At 43.4% G+C, this 22,856-nt stretch overlaps 1 protein-coding gene across 3 annotated transcripts in view; it reads left to right on the top strand.

The window, feature by feature from the left end:
* Positions 1–22,856, top strand: part of kiaa0232 (KIAA0232 ortholog) — a 141,087-nt gene that overhangs the window by 56,156 nt on the left and 62,075 nt on the right. For all 3 annotated transcript variants that reach the window (XM_068044090.1, XM_068044083.1, XM_068044074.1), the window contains exon 2: positions 11,548–12,046. In XM_068044090.1, the coding sequence (XP_067900191.1) occupies positions 11,816–12,046 (231 nt within the window). In that variant the 5' untranslated portion in view covers positions 11,548–11,815. The remainder of the gene's footprint in view (positions 1–11,547; positions 12,047–22,856) is intronic.

The raw sequence follows: 22,856 nt of genomic DNA, 5'->3' as shown, positions 1-22,856 counted from the left end.
GCGCTGTAATGTTCTAATTCTAAAACAGATGAGGAACCTGGTAAGCAGGAATAAAACTACCAATCATAAGTAAAAATGGAAAATGGTGGAACAACTGGGCATGTCCAGCAGTATCTGTGGAGAGAGTAATAGTTTATGTTTCAGGTCGATGACCTTTCATTAGAACTGGTTCAGTATTCAGTGTTTTTTGCTTTTATACCAATCATAAATTATAGGCAGAAAACAGGCACTGTTTAATACAGTAACTGGCAAGGTGAAGGAGAATCAAAAAAACTTGAATTTTTTTTAAATTTCTGGTGCCAGCATAGCTAATCAGGGACATGAGAGATTAAATTACCAAAAAATAAGGGTTCTAACATGAAAAAATATGTATTTTAGAACAAAATCATTAAGTTTACTCATGCAGTTTGTTTCTATGTTTGCAATTTCTCCAATCATGTTTTCTTTTGGAGTCTTTGTCCTCTTTCAGTCACCTGGGCTTAAGTTTTGCTTCTTGCCACATGTATTGTTGTACATGGAGCTTAACCAAAGAGCAAAGTACAACTCCCAGCATGCACCCGTGTCACACTGCTTGGCAACTGTTGGAATGCAGCTTCAACTGACCTTGCTTCTGAATCAAATGAATATCACCTATTATTTTGGTTCAGCAAAGTTTATATGCTACATTGTAGGTTGCATTGTGTGGTACTTGCAGATACAGACAAAATACATCTCATCACTGTTAAGTACTTTCTTCTTTTTTCTTTTGGGCCTCCTTATCTCGAGAGACAATGGATACGCGCCTGGAGGTGGTCAGTGGTTTGTGAAGCAGCGCCTGGAGTGGCTATAAAGGCCAATTCTGGAGTGACAGGCTCTTCCACAGGTGCTGCAGAGAAATTTGTTTGTTGGGGCTGTTGCACAGTTGGCTCTCCCCTTGCGCCTCTGTCTTTTTTCCTGCCAACTACTAAGTCTCTTCGACTCGCCACAATTTAGCCCTGTCTTTATGGCTGCCCGCCAGCTCTGGCGAATGCTGGCAACTGACTCCCACGACTTGTGATCAATGTCACACGATTTCATGTCGCGTTTGCAGACGTCTTTATAACGGAGACATGGACGGCCGGTGGGTCTGATACCAGTGGCGAGCTCGCTGTACAATGTGTCTTTGGGGATCCTGCCATCTTCCATGCGGCTCACATGGCCAAGCCATCTCAAGCGCCGCTGACTCAGTAGTGTGTATAAGCTGGGGGTGTTGGCCGCTTCAAGGACTTCTGTGTTGGAGATATAGTCCTGCCACCTGATGCCAAGTATTCTCCGAAGGCAGCGAAGATGGAATGAATTGAGACGTCGCTCTTGGCTGGCATACGTTGTCCAGGCCTCGCTGCCGTAGAGCAAGGTACTGAGGACACAGGCCTGATACACTCGGACTTTTGTGTTCCGTGTCAGTGCGCCATTTTCCCACACTCTCTTGGCCAGTCTGGACATAGCAGTGGAAGCCTTACCCATGCGCTTGTTGATTTCTGCATCTAGAGACAGATTACTGGTGATAGTTGAGCCTAGGTAGGTGAACTCTTGAACCACTTCCAGAGCGTGGTCGCCAATATTGATGGATGGAGCATTTCTGACATCCTGCCCCATGATGTTCGTTTTCTTGAGGCTGATGGTTAGGCCAAATTCATTGCAGGCAGACGCAAACCTGTCGATGAGACTCTGCAGGCATTCTTCAGTGTGAGATGTTAAAGTACTGAGGTTTGACAAGGTGAGTCTTTTCCTTAATGAATGGGGAGATGGGGTCAGATAAGGAGGGTAATTTAAATTACTTGCTGGATGTTGGGAGACAGCACAGTTTGTGTGTAGTGTGTGATCACTTGGTGTGTTAACGTGGGCAGTAGGAGTTCTGATCTCCCTGATCAACTATTGGTTAGAACCATAGAAAAATTATGGCACAGAAGGAGGCCATTCAGCCCATCATATCCGTGCTGGCCAAAAAAACTAGCCGCCCAATCTAATCCCACCTTCTAGTACCTGGTCCATACCCTCGCAGGTTACAGCACTTCACGTGCATGTCCGGGTGCCTTTTAAATGAGTCGAGGGTTTCTGCCTCCACCACCATTCCTGGCAGTGAATTCCAGACACCCACCACCCACTGGGTGAAAAAAAATTTCCTCATGTCCCCTCTAATCCTTCAACCAATCACATTAAATCTGTGCCCCCTGGTAATTGGCCTCTCTGCTAGGGGAAGCAGGTCCTTCCTATCTACTCCATCTAGACCCCTCATAATTTTGTACACCTCAATTAAGTCACCGCTCAGCCTCCTCTGTTCTAAGGAAAACAATCCTGACCTATCCAATCTTTCCTCATAGCTGCAACTTTCAAGCTCTGGCAACATTCTTATCAATCTCCTCTGTACACTCTCCAGAGAAATTATGTCTTTCCTGTAATGTGATAACCAGAACTATACACAATACTCCAGCTGCAGCCTAACCAGCGTTTTATACAGTTCCAGCATTACATCCTTGCCTTTGTATTCTCTCGCTCAGCCAGTAAAGGAAAACATTCCATGTCCACCTTCACCACTAGCTACCTTTCCTGCCACCTTCAGAGACCTGTGGACATGCACTCCAAGGTCTCTCCCCTCTTCTACCCCTCTCAAGTTTATTTAGAGATACAGCACTGAAACAGGCCCTTCGGCCCACCGAGTCTGTGCCGACCAAGAACCACCCATTTATACTAACCCTGCAGTAATCCCATATTCCCTACCACCTACCTACACTAGGGGCAATTTACAATGGCCAATTTACCTATCAACCTGCAAGTCTTTTGGCTGTGGGAGGAAACCGGAGCACCCGGCGAAAACCCACGCGGTCACAGGGAGAACTTGCAAACTCCGCACAGGCAGTACCCAGAATCGAACCCGGGTCCCTGGAGCTGTGAGGCTGCGGTGCTAACCACTGCGCCGCCCTAAATATCCTTCCATTTATTGTGAATTCCATTGCTTTGTTTGCCTTCCCCAAATGCATTACTTCACACTTCTCTGGATTGAATTCCATTTGCCAATTTGCTGCCCACTCAACCAAACTATTGATATTCTGGAGTCTACAGCTGTCCTCTTCACTATCAAGTACATGGCCAATTTTTGTGTCATCAGCAAATTTTCCAATCGTGTCTCCCACATTTAAGTCCAAATCATTAATATGTACCAACAGTAAGGGACCCAACACTGAGCCCTGTGGAACGCCACTGGAAACCGCTTTCCATTTGCAAAGACATGTGTCGACGACTACCCTTTGGTTTCTGTCCCTGAGACAATTTTGAATCCAACCTGCCACATTCCCCTGTATCCCATGGGCTTTCATTTTACTGACCAGTCTACCTTGTCAAATGTCCAACTAAATTCCATGCAGACAACATCCACTGCTCTACCCTCATCAATCCTCCTTGTTACTTCCTCAGAAAACTCAATCAAGTTAATAAGACATGACCTTCCTTCAACAAATCCATGCTGATTATCCCTGATTAATCTGTACCTTTCTAAATGGCAGTTTATCCTGTCCATCAGAATTGATTCTCATAATTTACGCACTACCGAGGTCAGACTGACAGGCCTATAACTATTTGGCCTATCCCATGCATCCTTTGTAAACAGTGGTATAACGTTCGCAGACATCTAATTCTCTGGCACCTCGCCCGTATCCAGTGAGGATTTGAAGATGATCCTCAGCGTATCTGCTATTTCCTCCCTGGCTTCCTTTAACAATCTGGGATGCAATCCATCCGACCCTGGCGATTTATCTACTTTCAAGGATGTCAGATCCTCTAGTACTTTCTCTCTCATTATGCTTATCATATCTAATATTTCACACTCCTCCTCTTTAACTACAATGTCTGCATCAACCCTCTCCTTTGTGAAGACAGAGACGAAAACTCATTAAGGACCCTGTCTACATCTTCTGCATCCATGCATAAGTTCCCTTGTACATCTCTGATGGGCCCTACCCTTTCCTTAATTATCCTCTTGCTCTTAATGTACTTGTTATGACCAGGTGAGAAAGGTGTCTTGGGGTCCCTATCAGCCTTCACTTGGTCACAGGGTTTAATTTTAAACACGCCATGTTTTTAGCACCCCCTTGGTGAATCCTTGTTCACCGCTTTCCAATTTTAAGGCAAAGAAACAAGCACAAACAGGCTTTCTTAGGTTTAAAAAAGAAAAGTTGAAATTTACTAAACTTAAACTCTAATTCGGTTGACGCCTGCGCATACACACTGCGCCCCGCAGAAACAGAAAAGAGCAGCAGAAAAATAAAGTGGAAACGTTTGAGGCAATGTTTAAAGATTTGTTATTATGGTTCTTCGAGCTTACAGTATAGTCCTTGATTGTAGGTAGATCTTGCTTTTCGTTGGGGCCCAGTATTCTTCTTAAACCTTGTTCGCTGTAGGAGGCTTTTCTCACTTGGGGTTAATGTGTTTTCAGTGGATTCAGAGGCTTGAGAAAGAGATGGGATCAGACAGGAGAGAGATGTTCTCAGTCCAGGAGCAAACAGACACTCTGCCCAAACTTACTGTACAAATTCAAAAAACTCAGGTTGCCCAGCAGGTTAGTCATGTGACTAGCTGGTTTGACCATGTTCGTTTGTATATTCGGCCATTTTAGCAATCAACCTGGAATGTGAGCTTCCCCCACCTTCAACATCTGGTGATCAAAAGTCCATTGTGGGTTGAATGTCAGGGAATGGCTGCTTTGTCCTTCCAAAAACTGTCTGTTAACATGCAAATGTCTTTTCTAGCCATGGTTGATCTGGTTAACAAGTCCTTTCTTAACTCCAGTAACATTTTAATTTTGTCATGAACATTGATTTTAATGTGCCTCGTTCTTGGCAGGTGGGGCCTAGCATGACATACTGGTAAAACATCTTCAGGTTTTCGTTGACTTTACCTGCCAATAATTTTTCATGTCCTCTCTTTGCTTTTCTAATTTCCTTTTTTACTTCACCCCTGCACTTTCTATATTCCTCTGGGCTTTCTAAAGTATTAAGATATTTGTGATCGTCATAAGCTTTCTTTTTCTGCTTTAACTTGCCCTTCAACAGGAAACGAGAACTCTGGTTATTTAAGTGGCACAATGATTAATTGAACACATTGTCATGCAGGCCCCCATCTGCCAAGAATGAGGAATATTAATTTTGCCACATGAACATTAATTTTAAACTGTTACTGGAGTGAAGAAAGATCTACTTTAAAAAAAAACACAATGGATCTTGACTGGAGAGACATTTTTGCGTATTACAGACAGTGCTTACAAAGGGACACTGGACACATTCAGCCAACAATGGACTTTTGATTACCAGACGTTGAAGGTGGGGGAGCTAGCATTCCAGGTTGACTGCTAAGATAGCAGAATCCACAAACACAGGATTGGTTATACTAGTTAGTCACATGACTAACTGGCTGTTGCAGAATTTGAACTCGCCACAGAGTTTTGAACTAGCAGAAGGAAAGCTCCTGGATTGAGAACATCTCTCTCCTGTCTGCTCCCATCTCTCTCACCAGCTTTGGAATCCATTGAAGACACATGAATCCCAAGAGGGAAAAGTCTCCTACAGTGAACAAGGTTCAAGAAGAATACAGGGCCCCAACGAAAAGCAAGAATTACCGACCAGCAAGAACTACCTACAAAAGGACTGTACAGTGAGCTTGAAGCACAGTAACAAGAAACTCTTCAGATATTGCCTCAGACCTCTCCACTTTTTTTTCTTCTCATTTCTGTTTCTATTTGCATGTGCATATCGCGTATGCCTGTTGGCGCGGCGTGTATCTGTAGGCATTAACCGAATTAGAGTTTTAAGTTTTAATAAATTTCACTTTTCTTCTTTAAACCTAAAGTGTTTATGCTCATTTCTTTGCCTTATAATTGGAAAGCGGTGAACAAGGATTCACCAAGGGGGGAACCCAAAACACTGTGTTTAAAAATAAAACCCTGTTACAATAAGATCAGAAAGCTGAAAGGGACCCCTAGACACTTTTCTCTCCTGGTCATAACATGTCAAATGTTCTCGTGTCCAGTTGCAAAAACTGGTTAAACCTAGAATGACATGGCTGTCTTTGGGCCATGTCTGACTTTTCTGTGCAGGGGAAAGGTACTCTACTTGTAGAGATAAAGTAAAACTGTTGATGTCATTTCAACACCCCAAAAGCTAGTCACATTCTTCCCTGAATAAATGGGGGAAATTATCTTCATTTTTAGAATTAAATATTATAATTGCATAATTTCTGCTGTTCAGAATGCAGGACCAACAATTTCACCAAAGTGATGAACAAACAATCCTGTATCTAATGCACTTGGTATTAAAAAAAAATCTTAAACTCTATACCAAAACTATATGTTGTATTGCTACTAGAACAATGAAATAGGAGATAGATAATCAATAATCAAAAAAGTGGCATCATACATTGTAAATCACCACTGCTTGTTGTATCCATGAATTGTATAATGTTATGAATAATGAATAATGTTAAAAATTTGTGAAACCAATCACCATAAACAGTATATAGAAAATGTATCAGCTACCGAATTTTTTATATAGTAGTTGAGACTGTCTGTCTCAATTAGTTTTGCATGGAGTTTTCATACTTAGTAGAGTAAGTAATCATCGAGTAATCTGAATTCAGATCCCAGTGGTGACATGGACTGGAATTTTACGCCGCCCCAGCGGGTGGGATGGTGGCGGGATAAAATTGAGCGGCAGGCTCCGGGAGGCCTAACCGCCCCAATTTTGCCTCCGACCAAGTTTACGGAGGTCCGACGGAGGGGCGGGGGGTGAGAAGCGGCCTGCCCGCCCGAGGCCGATCAAGACCCTTAAGTGGCTTTTAACGGCCCTTGCCCGCCTCTACGGGTATTTTACCCGTGGCAAGCGGGTTTGCTGGGTACGTGAAAGGCCGCCCAGCTATAGCTGCTGGCCTTTCCGCACCCCGGGGTGGAGGGGCCTGGCAATCGGGCACAGGGTGCCCGATTTGAGGGCCGCCTCCCAACCCAACCCCGGGATCCAAGACGCCCCCCTCCCCCAAACGACCACCTTAGCCTCACCAGGGCACGACCGATTTCCCCTGGTGAGGCAACCCAAATTTACCTTCAGTCCCGGCTCCTTGGTATCCTCCTCGGTCGGATGAGCTGCAGTCCCAGCAGTGGCCACCGCTCCCGGTGGCGCTGCTGAGACTAAGAGCTGCCAGCCCGCTGGTTGGCCAGCAGCTCACTGAGGCGGGACCTCCTCCCTCAAGTGGGTGGAAGTCCCGCCTCGGGCCAGTTAAAGCCTGGGGATTTGTAAAATACGGGACAGATCCCCAGGCTGGGCGGAAGCAGGTTCGGCACCAACATTTACGTCTGAGTCTAGGTCCCGTCCGCCCAGCGTAAAATTCCGGCCATGGTGTTTTGCCGTCCCCTCCCCACATTTTGTTAAGTCGAGTAGTACCTGGACATTCCTTGAATATTTGAACCATATTGCAGTAAATGGGTCAAATAAAAAATCAACCAAGTCTGTTTCAACCCTCTTCGAACGCAAAAATTTGTGAAAGCAACTTGATAAGAACAGAAATTCTTAACTTTAAGGTTCCACTCTAACCCTGATTAGATCTTTGTATTTATGGTTTCATTTTGTGTCTCAAAATTGCATAATTGAAACATCGATCAGCTGAAGTTTAGATAAGTTTTGCTGAATTGTAGATCGTGCATTGTCAAAGTATATTACTATTTCTATATTATTAGAGATCCAGGATGTGGAGATGAAGAATATGAGGGGAAAGAAGTCACTAGTGGGAGTGGTCTACAGGACCCCCTAACAGTAATCACAATGTAGGACGCAGTATACAAGAAGACATATTGGGTCCTTGTGATAAAGGGATGGCAATAATCATGGGTGATTTTAATCTACATATAAAATGAAAAAATCAGATTGGCAATAGTAGCCTGGATGATGAGTTAATCAAATGCTTTCAAGATGGTTTCTTAGAGCAGCACGTTCTGGAACCAACCAGAGAACAGGTTATATTGGACTTGGTATTGTGTAATTTGACAGGATTAATTAGTGACAGTGTAGAATTGAGCAGAACGGCATGGCCCTATGCGTAATGGGAAATATAGCCAAATTAGGAATAGTAGCTTTGCTGAGCTTTGATTTTAAGTGGCAGAAACCACAATGAGATAGTTAAAAGTAAAAGCTGGAAGTGTGAGATTGTGAAGATTAGCTGACACCGGTAATTGCAAAGACATCTGTTCTTTATGGCCTGAGTGTATGACTCCCTGTGGTTTGGAACAAATGGACTCATGTGACTCAAATGATGTCCATCCCTGTGTGAGTGATAAGGAGTGTTAGGCCCCTCTTATCTTCGTGAGCTGCCACTACTTGTAGCTGCAGACTGCACAAAACACTCAGGAATGTAAACCTAATAGAGATAGCAGGATGCTCCGCAATTACTTGTCACAAGGTAGAAACAGAACTCATGATCAATGTAGGGAGTGAGACCAGAATGTTTATTGATAATTCCTATGCTCTTGCTAATTAGCTTGCTTGTCCGCTTTGTTTTATCTTGCTGGTACAAAACAATATTTTAATCGTAACAAGTATGTATTGAGAATGGAGTGTATTGTAACCTCAGTAACAGATGTACTGCATGTCACCACGTGGGTGAAGTCGAATTGTACCGCACTGATTGGTTAAACAAGGAGGTGTAGCATGAATCTTAATGTATAAACAGTAGTACTTGTATCAAAAACTTCACTTACTCTAGTGGACCAGACAGACTCTGGGTGGAGTCAGTGTCGTTGTATTAGTGTAAGTCAGCCGGCTAAATGCGCAAATAAAGTAATTGATTTTACCTACACATCCGACTCGGTATATTTACTGAACCAGACTGAATGCAAAAAGAACTCAGATTTACAACGGCAGAGTAAAGGCACCGCTAGGTAGCAGTGGCCACAATGTGATTGAATTTTACATCCAGTTTGAAAGAGAGAAGAGTGAGTCTAAGACTAGTATTTTAAACTTAAATAAGGGCAACTATGTGGGCATGAAAGTTGAGTTAGCTGAAGTGAATTGTGTTAGGAGATAGATCAGTAGAGAAGCAGTGGCAGACATTAAAGGGGATATTTCAGAATAATCAGGATAAGTATATTCCTACTATAAAGAAAAATTCTAGGGGAGCACCCATCATCCGTGGTTAACTAAAGAAGTTAAGGAAACCATCAAACATAAGGAAAAAGCAGATAATTGCGCAGAGTGGCAAGTCAGATGATTGGTCAGAATATAAAGAGCAACAGAGTATGACTAAAAGGTTAATCAGGAGAAAGAAATTCGAGTTTGAGAGGAAGCTAGCTACAAATGTAATAACGGATAGCAAGAGTTTCTACAGGTATTTAAAAAGGGAAAGAGTAAGTAAAGTGAGTGTTGGTCCTCTAGAGAGTGTGAATGGGGAGTTCATAGTAGATAATAAGGAAATGGAGGATGAAATGAACAAATATTTTGCTGTCTTCCCTGTAGAGGATACAAAAAACATTCCAGTAACTCAGGAAGTGGAAGGAAGAGAGGAACCTGGTGGAATTACAATCACCAGGGAAATGGTACTGAGCAAACTGATGGAGCTGCGGGCTGACAGGGTCCTCAGGGGCTTCATCCTAGGGTCTTAAAAGATGTGGTTAATGAGTCAGTAGATGCGTTGGTGTTAATTTTTCAGAATTCGCTAGATTCTGGAAAAGTTCCATCAGACTGGAAATTAGCAAATATAACACCTCTTTCAAGAAGTGGGGGAGACAGAAAACAGTTAACTATAGGCCATTTAGCCTGACATTTGTCATGGAGAAGGTGTTAGAATCGATCATTCATTAAGGAGGCTATAGCTGGGCACTTAAGAAAAACTCAAGGTAATCGGGAATAGTCAGCATGGGTTTGTTAAATGGAAATCACATTTAACCAAGTTATTGCAGTTAGATTAGATTAGATTAGAGATACAGCACTGAAACAGGCCCTTCGGCCCATCGAGTCTGTGCCGACCATCAACCACCCATTTATACTAATCCTACACTAATCCCATATTCCTACCAAACATCCCCATCTGTCCCTATATTTCCCTACCACCTACCTATACTAGTGACAATTTTTTTATAATGGCCAATTTACCTACCAACCTGCAAGTCTTTTGGCTTGTGGGAGGAAACCGGAGCACCCGGAGAAAACCCACGCAGACACAGGGAGAACTTGCAAACTCCACACAGGCAGTACCCAGAATCGAACCCGGGTCCCTGGAGCTGTGAGGCTGCAGTGCTAACCACTGCGCCACCCAGTTCTTTGAAGGAGTAACATGAGCTGTGGATAAAGGGGAGCCCTTGGACGAACTGTACTTGGATTTCCAGAAGGCATTTGACAAGGTCAAGGCCACATAAAAGGTTACTGCGCAAAGTAGGAGCTTACTGTGTAGGGGGTAACATATTAGCATGGTGGAAAACAGAGAGTATGCATAAATGGGTCCTTTTCTGATTGGCAGGATGTGATGAATGGAGTCCTGCAGGGTCTGTGCCAGGCCTCAACTTTTTATAATTTATATCAGTGACTTATTTGGTAGCTAAATGTGCAGATGACGCAAAGATAGATAGGATAGGCAGACCAATATAGATAGTTTGAGTGAGTGGGCAAATATCTGGCAGATGGAGTATAACGTGGGAAAATGTGAAGTTGTTCACTATGGCAGGAAGAATAGCTTAAAACGGAGTATTACTTAACGGGGAACGACTGCAGAATTCCGAGGTGCAGAGGGATCTAGGTGTTCTAGTGCATGAGTCACAAAAAGTTAGTAAGCAGGTACAGCAAGTAATGAAGAAGGCATATGGAATGCTATCCTTTATTATGAGAGGAATTGAAAATAAAAATAAGAATGTTGTGCTTCAGTTATACAGGGCATTGGTGAGACCACATCTCGAATACTGTATGCAGTTTTGGTCTCCATATTTAAGGAAGAATGTGAATGCGTTGGAGTCAGTTCAGAGGATGTTTACTGGATTGATATCTGGAATAAGCGTTTTGTCTTATGAAGAAAGGTTGGACAGACTGGGCTCGTTTTCACTGGAGTTTAGAAGAGTGAAGGGAGACTTAATTGAAGTATATAAGATCCTGAATGGTTTTGACAAGGTGGATGTGGAAAGGATGTTTCCTCTTGTGAGTGAGTACAGATTAGGGGGCACTGCTTTAAAATTAGGGGTTGCCCTTTTAGGCCAGAAATATGGAGAAATTTTTTTCTGAGGAATGAGCTACTTTGGAACTCATTGCCTCAGCAGGTGGTGGAGGCGGGGTCATTCAATATTTTTAAGGCAGAGGTGGATAGACAATTGTTAGGCAAGGGAATCAAAGGTTATTGGGGGTAGATAGGTGTGTGGAATTCGAGACACAAACAGATCAGCCATGATCTTGTTGAATGGCAGAGCAGTCTCGAGAGGGGCCGAATGGCCTACTTTTGCTCCTAATTCGTATGTTCATATGTGTGCAGAATTTGGGATTTTTAAGAGTAACGTTTTCAAACCTTTATGTTTTTCAGGCTCTACCGCAAGTAGTTTTATTGCAACATCATGAAAGGCATCTGAAAGTTTGCAAACACAGGCGAGTGTTTTGCTAGTTGAGATCGTATTTCGCCATCTGTCATGCCAATAGAGTGAAACTTCCGTCTATTGACTATTTGCAACCAGTATAAATGGTAGTCCAAACAGTTGGTCTTCCATTACACCTGGAGTGAGCAGCTCCAGATAATTATTGAATACCAGTAAGGAAAATGCTGCAAGATTTAAGAATGCCTACGACTTAGCTTCATGCATCCAACTTGTGCAGTTGTTGTGGAAGGCCCACCATCTGAGGGATCCCCAAGCTCTTGCCAAGGCCCCACATCTGCTCCTGAAATGTCTCTCTTTCAAGCTTTGGGTCCAGTGCAGACCTGGTTAGGACAAGAGTTGGAGAAATGTGGGATTGATGCCATGATCTACACTCGATATGTCCTCAGTCTTCTGCTTCACGACAGTTATGACTATGACTTGCAGGAACAGGTATGCAGAGTAATTTTATTTGTAAATACAAAACTAATTATAACTTTTATTTTAGAATTGCTAGCAAGTTGTTCAGAAATCCTTGATTGTTAAATCATAGAAGCTTTTTATTTCACATTGTTTTCTAAGCTATGATAAATTCTTTTAAATATAAATTTGTTTATATCTAAGCTAAATATTTTTCTGTAACATCTCCAACAAAAAATGAAGCAACTCGCTTCTGTTGGTTTCTTGATTGGTTTCTTTATTGCTAATCACAGTATACACAGAGTTAACGTTGGTTTCTGTTGGCTGTCGGATGTCAGAAAGTACTTCTTCGCACAAAGCATGGAAATCTGGAATTCCTCTCCCAAAAAGCTGTTCAGGCTGGGACAGTTGAAAATTTCAAAACTGAGATTGTTAGATTTTTGCTCAGCAAGGGTATTGATGGTTACAGAACCAAGGCGGTTAGATTGAACTAAGGTACAGATCAGCCATGATCCTATTGAATGGTGGAACAGGCTCAGGGCTGAAAGGCCTTCTCCTATTACTTTGTACTTAAGGTCTAGGAATATACCTTCTAATCGAGTAGAACAAAGGCATTAATGTATGTCTGACTTTTGGTCCCTGATAAACAATTGGAAGTTCAATGTGATGTTGATTTAATGCACAATTATGGGCAGTATTTTGTCAAATAGTATCCCTGATGGTTTTCTGGAAAATGTGTTTATTACCAGCCAGTGTAGTAATTCGACATACTTTGCAGAGGACAGTGAATCAAGCCATCTTGCTCTGGTTTCATTGGCAACTCTGGGATGAAGGCAAGGATCAGGCAGAGAGATAGACAGGGCCAATTATTATTTGTAGTCTCTTTTGAAGGACAACTGTATGAGCTTGAGCTTCCAGACATAGATTCTAAGAGTCCATAAAGAAAGAGAGCAAATTTTGTTCTGTGGGTAATATCTTCTTGACCATGTTTCAAGGATCAATTTATGTTGAAGGAATACTTTTTTGATATATCAGTGTATTGTTTATGCTTAATACTCTTCGAATCCGTCTGTGGGAAATATGTTGTCTGTTGGTTTTATAGCTTGTCTTCACTAACCTACTCCCATATATTGATCACAGTTTGCGTGAAAGCAATATCCTGAACTTGCCTTTCATTAATTTGTACCGAGAATAATTGTTTAATTTGCAATATTGTTCTGAATTAAACTTGTCTATTCCACTAAGTATTCTTTTGGGCCTCCTTATCTCGAGAGACAATGGATACGCGCCTGGAGGTGGTCAGTGGTTTGTGAAGCAGCGCCTGGAGTGGCTATAAAGGCCAATTCTGGAGTAACAGGCTCTTCCACAGGTGCTGCAGAGAAATTTGTTTGTTGGGGCTGTTGCACAGTTGGCTCTCCCCTTGCGCCTCTGTCTTTTTTCCTGCCAACTACTAAGTCTCTTCGACTCGCCACAATTTAGCCCTGTCTTTATGGCTGCCCGCCAGCTCTGGCGAATGCTGGCAACTGACTCCCACGACTTGTGATCAATGTCACACGATTTCATGTCGCGTTTGCAGACGTCTTTATAACGGAGACATGGACGGCCGGTGGGTCTGATACCAGTGGCGAGCTCGCTGTACAACTCCACTAAGTATACATCTCCTATAAGGTCCCTTCTCATTTGTGTCTCATAATTAAAGAGCCTGTTCAATTAACACAGTCCTGTATTGTTATGGATCAAAATCATGGTCCTTATCTGCACTACTTCAGGGCTTCAGTGTTTCCCTTGTACTTCCGTCATCAGAAGTGGCTGCAGTACTGGACGGTGTGGCCAGACCAGAGCACAATATAGATTCAGCATGATGCCCTTAGATTTATACTCAACTGATGTGTTCTGTTGATTGCTGCTCTGCAATGATTGTACAGGGTAAATTTTGAGTCAGTTATCACTTGCAGTATCATTCAACCCTTTCCTCAACCAGTTTAATCACATGCTTTAAGTTCCATATTTTCTTTCGCTCTTCCAATTTGTATCACCTTGCATTTATCTGTATTAAATTCCATTTGCTGTAGTTCTGTCCACTTGAAAATTTTGTCTTGATCCCCTATCATTCCTTGGCTGCTTCATCAGACTCGGCTGCCCCTCCTTCACATGATCTGCAAATGTGGCCAATTTGTGTTGTGATTCTGAATCCAGTTGGTTTAAGTAAACTGGAACCAGTGGAGAGGCTTCATCATGGCTCCCTGGGGCAGTCCACTCTGCACATCTCAGCACAACATTACTCTGTTATTTCAGTCGTTTTTATGTGGAGAGAAATTATCCAATAATTTGAATTAAACAACGTAATTAAAATAGCTTTTCCCTTTTCTCTGTTAAAGAAAAATTCAAATGAAAGGATAATTTGAATTAAGCGATTTAGAATTTGAAATCTATATAGCGACTTTTCATGTAGGACTTTTGTCAGAGGTTTTCTGATAGTCTGGGTACACTACATGATGGGGTTTTCCAACATCCACTTGGGAAATCACTTCCTCAGATTATTTGGGACTTGCCTCTGGATACATTTGTAGGTTTCATCCATAACTCAAGTTAATATCTTTGTTGTATACCATCTGTTTCTTGAGATTTAGAATCTGTTTACAAAAGTAATTAAGTTTAGTAATGGAATATCCTTTTGGATGGCATGCTGCTATTTGCTTTCCTATTGAATGCTTCCCCAAAGTAATTTACTGACAATAACAACAGCTGCATTTATATGTTGCCTTTAAAGTAGGAATAAAAATCCCAAGGTGCTTTCCAGTGGTGTAAGGGAAAATGGAAGCCAAGCCAAAAGAGGGGATGTTTGGGAGGAGTGACCAAAAGCTTGGTCAGTGTTTTATTGTTTGTGGTTTTCAACCCCATTTGCACCTTTAAAGCATCTCAGTTCTTTTTTGACAAGACTCTTGCTGTTCTTCTAGAAGTATTTCCTTAATGTTGTGTTTAACCTTATAGCTGTTAATTTTTTTTCCTTATTTACTCGTTAGACCATTTTAAGCATGTTTTGGTTCCTCCTGTGTAGTCTTGCTCACCTTCCCTTGTACAGACTTTGTCGAGTTCATTTTTTCTCACCACTTTGTATGCTGTTTTCGATCTGTTTAGGATCATGTTTGTTTAATCGTTGATCACTAGTGCTTTGTACGTAATCATCCTACATGGTCAATGGTTTGTCCTTTAAAAGATATTCCCTTCTAAATTAAGCATTTTTAACAGAGCAAATTGTCTACTCTTCTTTTGAAATTCCCCTTTTAAAAGTTGTCAACCTGCATATTGGTTTGTGTAAATGCCAAATCTTGTATAGTCATGTTGTGGTCATTGTCACCAAGCCACTTCAGTTCACTGTATTCCCTCAGGGTCATTTGTTAGTAACAAGTCACATTATCATGTGAGTTGTCTCTTGTGGCATCTTTAACAACTGACTCAAATTAGTCTTATGTTACATTTACTAGCTCAGATTCTAGACCACTTGGACAATTTGCTTGATTAAAATTCCTCATTATGATAAACTTTGCATTTGTACTTGGGTTATCTTTTCAAAAGATAAAAGCTATTTTTTGTTTCAATCTCGTCTACAGTTAAATCCTAGAGTTAATTTTGCTGCTTTTGTATTACATATTTCCAGCTACGCCAATTTGCTTGGAAACTTATTCTGTGCTAGTGAGGGGGAGAAATGGATGATTGAAAGCAGCACAGGTGTAAATGTTTTTGATTTTTTTTATAATGGGAGCGCAAATCAGCTGCAATGCACTCATTTCTGGGTTTAATGGAGGCATGTTTGAATGCCGGCAAGAAACCCACTCGCCGACGTTGGGGATTTCATAATTGGTTGTAGGTGGGTACATACGAGCACGGTTAACACCATTGGCGCATGGTAATGAGCTCTGTTAAATTGTTTTTAACTTGACTCTAAATTTTACTTGAGTAGCACAGATTTCCCAGGACTTGGGGAAACTGAATGGAAAACTGAGGTGAATTTGACCTGCAGTTCAAGTGGGTATTTAAACTTGTCATTGTCCCATCTGAATAAAAGATCACTTATTGCAGTTGCTGTCTGTGTTCCCTCTGGCAAATGTTTGGCAGAGGGTGCCTGTGGATACAGCTTTTTTTTCCAACCTTTTTGAGGATTTCAAATTGACTAGATCAGGATGAGAGGCGCCTTGGTTGTGTTTGACAGCGCATAAGAAGAGGAATACAAAGAACAAAACAGCACAGGAACAGGCCATTCGGCCCTCCAAGCCTGCGCCGATCTTGATGCCTGCCTAAACTAACACCTTCTGCACTTCCGGGGCCCATATCCCTCTATTCCCTTCCTATTCATATATTTGTCAAGATGTCTCTTAAACGTCGCTATCGTATCTGCTTCCACCACCTCCCCTGGCAGCAAGTTCCAGGCACTCACCACCCTCTGTATAAAAAAACTTGCCTCGCACATCCCCTCCAAACTTTGCCCCTCGCACCTTAAACCTATGTCTCCTAGTAACTGACTCTTCCACCCTGGGAAAAAGCTTCTGACTATCCACTCTGTCCATGCCGCTCATAACTTTGTAAACCGCTATCATGTCGCCCCTCCACCTCCGTTGTTCCAGTGAAAACAATCCGAGTTCTTCCAACCTCTCCTCATAGCTAATGCTCTCCAGACCAGGCAACATCCTGGTAAACCTCCTCTGTACCCTCTCCAAAGCCTCCACGTCTTTCTGGTAGTGTGGCGACCAGAATTGCGCGCAATATTCTAAGTGTGGCCTAACTAAGGTTCTGTACAGCTGCAACATGACTTGCCAATTTTTATACTCTATGCCCCGACCGATGAAGGCAAGCATGCCGTATGCCTTCTTGACTACCTTATCCACCTGCGTTGCCACTTTCGGTGACCTGTGGACCTGTACGCCCAGATCTCTCTGCCTGTCAATACTCCTAAGGGTTCTGCCATTTACTGTATACCTCCCACCTGCATTAGACCTTCCAAAATGCATTACCTCACATTTGTCCGGATTAAACTCCATCTGCCACTTCTCCGCCCAAGTCTCCAACCGATCTATATCCTGCTGTATCCTCTGACAATCCTCATCATTATCCGCAACTCCACCAACCTTTGTGTCGTCCGCAAACTTACTAATCAGACCACCTACATTTTCCTCCAAATCATTTATATATACTACAAACAGCAAAAGTCCCAGCACTGATCCCTGCGGAACACCACTAGTCACATCCCTCCATTCAGAAAAACACCCATCCACTGTTACCTTCTGTGACTGAGCCAGCTCTGTATCCATCTTGCCAGCTCACCTCTGGTCCCGTGTGACTTCACCTTTTGCACCAGTCTGCCATGCGGGACCTTGTCAAAGGCTTTACTAAAGTCCATATAGACAACTTCCACCATCCTTCCCTCATCAATCATCTTCGTCACTTCCTCAAAAAACGCAATCAAATTAGTAAGACACGACCTCCCCTTCACAAAACCATGCTGTCTCTCGCTAATACCTTTACTATCTGTGGCAAAGATCACATGCTGTGGTGGGATTGTTTCAGGAGAGTGGCCGAGATCACAGGAGGTACCACCCACATCACGTTCATAGACAGAAGTTCAGCTTCCTTTGACCTCTTAAAAGAGGGCGGATGTTGTCCCGTCAGATGGTTGCAGATGTCTGTAGCCTCCTACCAGAAGACCTGCTCCCTGCTGGACCTGGTGATCACACCTTACCAGTAGTTGTGAAAGTGACTATTGTCCTCAACTTTTTCGCCACTGAATCCTTCCAGGATTCTACCAGTGACATATCCAAGATCTCCCAATCGACTGCCTATACATATATAAGGCAGATCACTGCTTGTTTGCCAGGGTCAACAATTATGTAAATTTCCCCTGTGATGACAATAGTCAGAATTCCTTCTCTGGCTGGATTCCTCCAGGTACAGGGTGCCATTGATTGAACACTGCCATAGCAGGAGTTTATTAACCACAGGGAACAGACTTTCTTCAGTGCACAACTGGTGTGTGACCATAACAAGAGGGACATTCAGGTCTGCACCAGCTTCACTGGGAGCTGTTATGCTGCCTTAATACTGAGGCAGTCCAACATCATTCCAGGAAGCGACTTTAGGGCTGGCTTATTGGAAGCAAGGGGTCTGTCTCCCATTTCAGAGTTATCTCATAACACTTGAGGGTAACACCACCAATGAGCACTACAACAAGAGCCACATGACCACCAGGTGTATTATCGAGTAAGCCATTGGAATGGTGAAGTTGTGCTTTAGGTGCCTAGATAGGTCTGGAGGTGCCTTTCAGCATTGGCAGCCAGGGTGCCCAGAATGATAGTGGTCTGCTGCATCCTGCACAATATTGTGCAGTTCACTGAACTCCTTCAATCTATGTGAGGGAAAGGAATCAATCCTGCAAGAATACAAAGATGCCTCCATTGTTCACCTGTACAAGTGGGAAGGAAATTGCCAATCTTACAACAATCAGGGGAATCTCACTTCTCTTCATCACCTGCACAATCCTCTGCTAGAATCCTTCTGAACCATGTAGTGCAGCGTCTCGATCAGGATCTGTTGCCACAGAATCAGTGCAGTTTCACAACAGGTCGAGGAACCACTGATGTGTTTGCAGTCAGACAGCTCCAGGAGAAATGCCAAGAACAGAATGTGGACCTCTACACCATGTTTCTCGACTTGACTAAGGCCTTCGACACAGCCAGTCATGAGGGCCTTTGGAAGGTAATGGAAAAATGTGGCTACCCTGAGAAATTCATCACACTGGTTCAAAAGTTCCATGATGGCATGCTCATGTGCATCCTGGATGATGGTGAGTCTTCTGACCCGCCAGTCACTAATGGAGTTAAGCAGAGCTGTGTGCTAACACTAACCCTCTTCAGCATGTTTTTCTCTGCCATGCTCTCCGATGACTTCCATGATGGTGATCTTGGCATCGAAATCAGATATTGCATGGACGGGAAGCTGCTCAATCTTTGACAACTCCAGGCAAAATCCAAGGTCTCCCAGGACATACTGAGCAAACAGGAAATTGCGAAATAACGACAGGCCAGTTAAACTAACATCAGTGGTGGGGACACTTCTGGAGTCCATAATGGAGGACAAAATTAATTGACACTTGGAAAAACACTGATTAATTAAAGGTAAATCGTGTCTGGCAAACTTTATTGAACTCTTCAATGAAATAATGCAGAAGGTTGATTTGCATATGGACTTTCAAAAGATGTTTGATACAGAGGCACATAAGACTCATCAACAAAATCAAAGGTCATGGGATTAAATGAGCAGTGGCAGTGTGGGTATGGAATTAACTGAGGCAGAAAGTAGTGATGAACGATTGTTTATCATACAGAGGGAGGTACTCTGTGGTCTTCCCCAAGGGTCAATATTTGTACTGCTACTCTTTTCGATGCATATTAATGACCTGGACTTGGGTATAAGAGGCATAATTTCCAAGTTTGCAGATGGTACAAAATGTAGTAATATTGTTAACAGTCACGAGACTAGTAACAGACATCAGGAGGCCTTAGACAAACTGGTGAAGTGGACAGATGGAGTTTAATTCAGAGAAGTCTTGTGATGCATTTTGGTTGGAAGAGAGGTGTGATGACAGATTTAAAGGAAATAGTGACAACACCTGAAGAGAGAGAGCCATTGACAATATTGGATAATATGGGAACCAGGAGGGGAAGTTGGGTGGTCAGTGATTTAGTGGATCAAGGCAGTAGGCGGTCTCATGGACAAGGTGAGCTAGGAGAGGGCATGAGGGGAGATGGGAAAGGAACAAGAGAAAGATGTGAGTTCAGGGCTCAGGGAGGGGAGAGTGTTTAGATGAAGTTTGGCCTGGTGGGCTTGTGGAAGGGAAAGATGTGGCAGAGGCACGGATTGTCTTGATCTTAGTGACAGAAGTCCAGAAGCTCCTCACACTTGCTGTTGGAGGCGAGAGTGGAGGTGACAGGGAGAAGGGTTAAAGAATACTGTTTGCAGTAGAGAAAAGAAGCTGGGGATTATCTTTGCATTCCGGGATGATTCTGGAATAGTGACCAGTTTTAGCAGGTGAGAGCAGCACCTGATAGTGCTTTACATAGTCCAGCCAGATCTGGCAGTGGATGGCTAAACCAGTTGTCCACTATATCCTTTCAAGTCTGCATCCGTTGGACTTAAGGGAGTGGAGATGAGGGTTATACCAAAGGAATGACCAGAGTGAGAGCAAATAATGTTTTTTTTGGTGACTAGGGCATCAAAGGTGGAGGTGAGGGTGTTGTTCAGCAAATCAGTAGCTACAGAAATGGCAGCGAAGTTGATAAAGTTGCATGAGACAGAGCTCACAAGCAAGGAGATTATGCTAAACCTTTATAAATCACTGGTTAGGCCTCAACTGGAGTAATGGGCTGAATTTTTATCCATAGGCTGTGGCAGGTTTGCTGGGAAAATTGTGGCGCCGAGCAGCATGCCGTCTTCCTGACGTGTTTCCGCCTCCCAGCGATTTTGGTGGAGACATTTTCTAGGAGGTTTTGACAAACCACCGGAAAGTGGCGGGTGATCAATTGAGGTAGTTAACGAGCCACTTGAGAGCTTGATGCAGGGTTGATTTAGATTTTCGGCACAGTGCGTGGGAAACGCACTGGGTCAGCAGCACATACAAGGAGATGAGATGGTTGCATAGTGGGGAGCCATTCAGAGAAGGGGGAGTCATTCCTGGCGCTGCCTAAACGGTGGAATAAGCAGAGAGGAGCTCGTACATTGGCGCAGGTGGAGACACTGGGGCAGTTGTGGGGAATTGTAACTACAGGGGTCAGTGGGACACAGCAGGAGGGGTTTAGACACCCGTTCCCTTGCAGCTTTCAGCGAGTGAGACTATCCCTGAACATGGGTGCTCATCTACTCTGAGGTGGTGACGAGTAGTGATGAAGAGAGCATCTGTGCCAGCAACACATGCAGGCCCTTGGTGCAGAGGTGATGCTTGAGGGGCAGGAGGGTAAGTAGGCGCTATGCTCACCCTAGGGTGTACCGCCAAAGACTCAACTTACTGTCGGCGAGCAGCAGGAAAGAGCAAGACCAGCAGTGGAGATAAAAGCAGCACAGAGACAGCAAAAGGGAGAGAAACAGCAGGAGAGGATTGCGAATGTGACTTGAAACGGAGTGCAGGGAGTTCGGGGAAGAACCTCGCTCTTTGGTGAGTATCTGGTAAGTGGTTAAGGTCTATTCTATTCCTAAGGTTTAAAATAGTACAGGAACTGGTGGCAAGGTTAATAAAATATATCAAAAAGGAAAATGATGATGGAATAAAATAATTAAGTAGTTAATTAAAACACATTAAGGATGGCAGGACAGGTGATGTACCATGGCTGCAGCATGTGGGATCTCCTGGGCAAGTATGTCTGCTGTGTTTGCGGCTCTAGGAGCTTCAGCGCAGAGTCATTGGGCTGGAGGCCAACTGCAGACACTGCGACACATCAGGGAGGGGGAAAGTTACCTGGACACTTTGTACCAGAGGCGGTCACACCCCTTAGGATAGGCTCTTCTGATTTGATCAGTGGTCAGGGACAGGAGAATGTGGCTACAGCTTAGGCAGATAAGGGGTCCCAGAGGGCAGGAGTGCTGGAGCCTCAGCCTTTGCATTCGTCCAACAGGTTTGAGGTTCTTTCTGCTTATTTGAATGAGAGTGGGGGCTGAGGGGTGGATGAGTTAACTGACCATGGCACCATGGTACAGGAAGCCATTCGTGGGGGGAGCAAAAAGAAATGTTGTGTAAGTAGGGGACAGTATAGTCAGGGGGATTGACACTGTTCTCTGCAGCAAAGAGTGAGTGTCCAGAAGGCTGTGTTGCCTGCCCGGTGCCAGAGTTCTGGTCATCTGCTCAGGGATGGAGAGGAACTTGCAGTGGGAGGGGGAGGATCCAGTCGTCATGGTCCGTGTAGGTACCAATGACATAGGCAGGACAAGGAAGGAGGTTTTGCATAGTCAGTATGAGGAGCTAAGCACCAAATTAAGAAGCTGAACCTCAAAGGTAATAATCTCTGGATTGTTACCTGAACCACGTGCAAATTGGCATAGAGCAAATAAGATTAGAGAAATTAATGCGTGGCTGAAAGACTGGTGTGGTAGTAGTGGGTTCTGGTTTGTGGAACAATGGCACCAGTACTGGGGAAAGTGGGGGCTGTACCGTTGGGACGGCCTACACCTGAACTGTGCTGGGGCTGGTGTTCCAGTGAGCCGCAGGGAAGTAGAGAGGGTTTTAAGTTAAATAGGGGCAAGGGATCAAATTTGGGAAGATGTGGTAAATCAAAAAGTAGAGACAAGGCAAGAGAGAAAGGTATTAATATGGGAAATGGTAAACAGACTGTGACAGGAAGGGATAGAGAGTACAAATCTAAGTAAATCAGTGGTCAAGGCTAGACATTACAAAAATAATAAAAGGCCAAAGCTAAAGGCTCTGTATCTGAATGCACATAGCATTTGAAACAAAACAGTTGAACTGACAGCGCAAATAGAAATAGATAAGTATTATCTGATAGCCATTACAGAGACATGACTGCAAGAGTTTCTATACATATTTATAAAGGAAAAGAGTTAACAAAGTGAACCTTGGTCCTATAGAAAGTGAGTCTGGGGAATTAATAAGGGAAAATAAGGAGATGACAGATGAATTGAACAGGTATTTTGCATTTGTCTTAGCTATAGAGGATACAAGTAACATCCCAGAAATAGCTGTAAATCAGGAAATGGAAGGGAGGGAGAAACTCAAAAAAATTACAATCACCAGGGAAGTGGTACTGAACAAATTGTTGGAGCTGTGGGCTGACAAGTCCCCGGGTCC

The sequence above is a fragment of the Heterodontus francisci genome, chromosome 1 (genome assembly GCF_036365525.1).
Source record: "Heterodontus francisci isolate sHetFra1 chromosome 1, sHetFra1.hap1, whole genome shotgun sequence".
In the NCBI taxonomy this organism is placed as follows: domain Eukaryota; kingdom Metazoa; phylum Chordata; class Chondrichthyes; order Heterodontiformes; family Heterodontidae; genus Heterodontus; species Heterodontus francisci.
The sequence above is the reverse complement of the archived record's forward strand: the minus strand, read 5'-3'. Positions and strand labels throughout refer to the sequence as shown.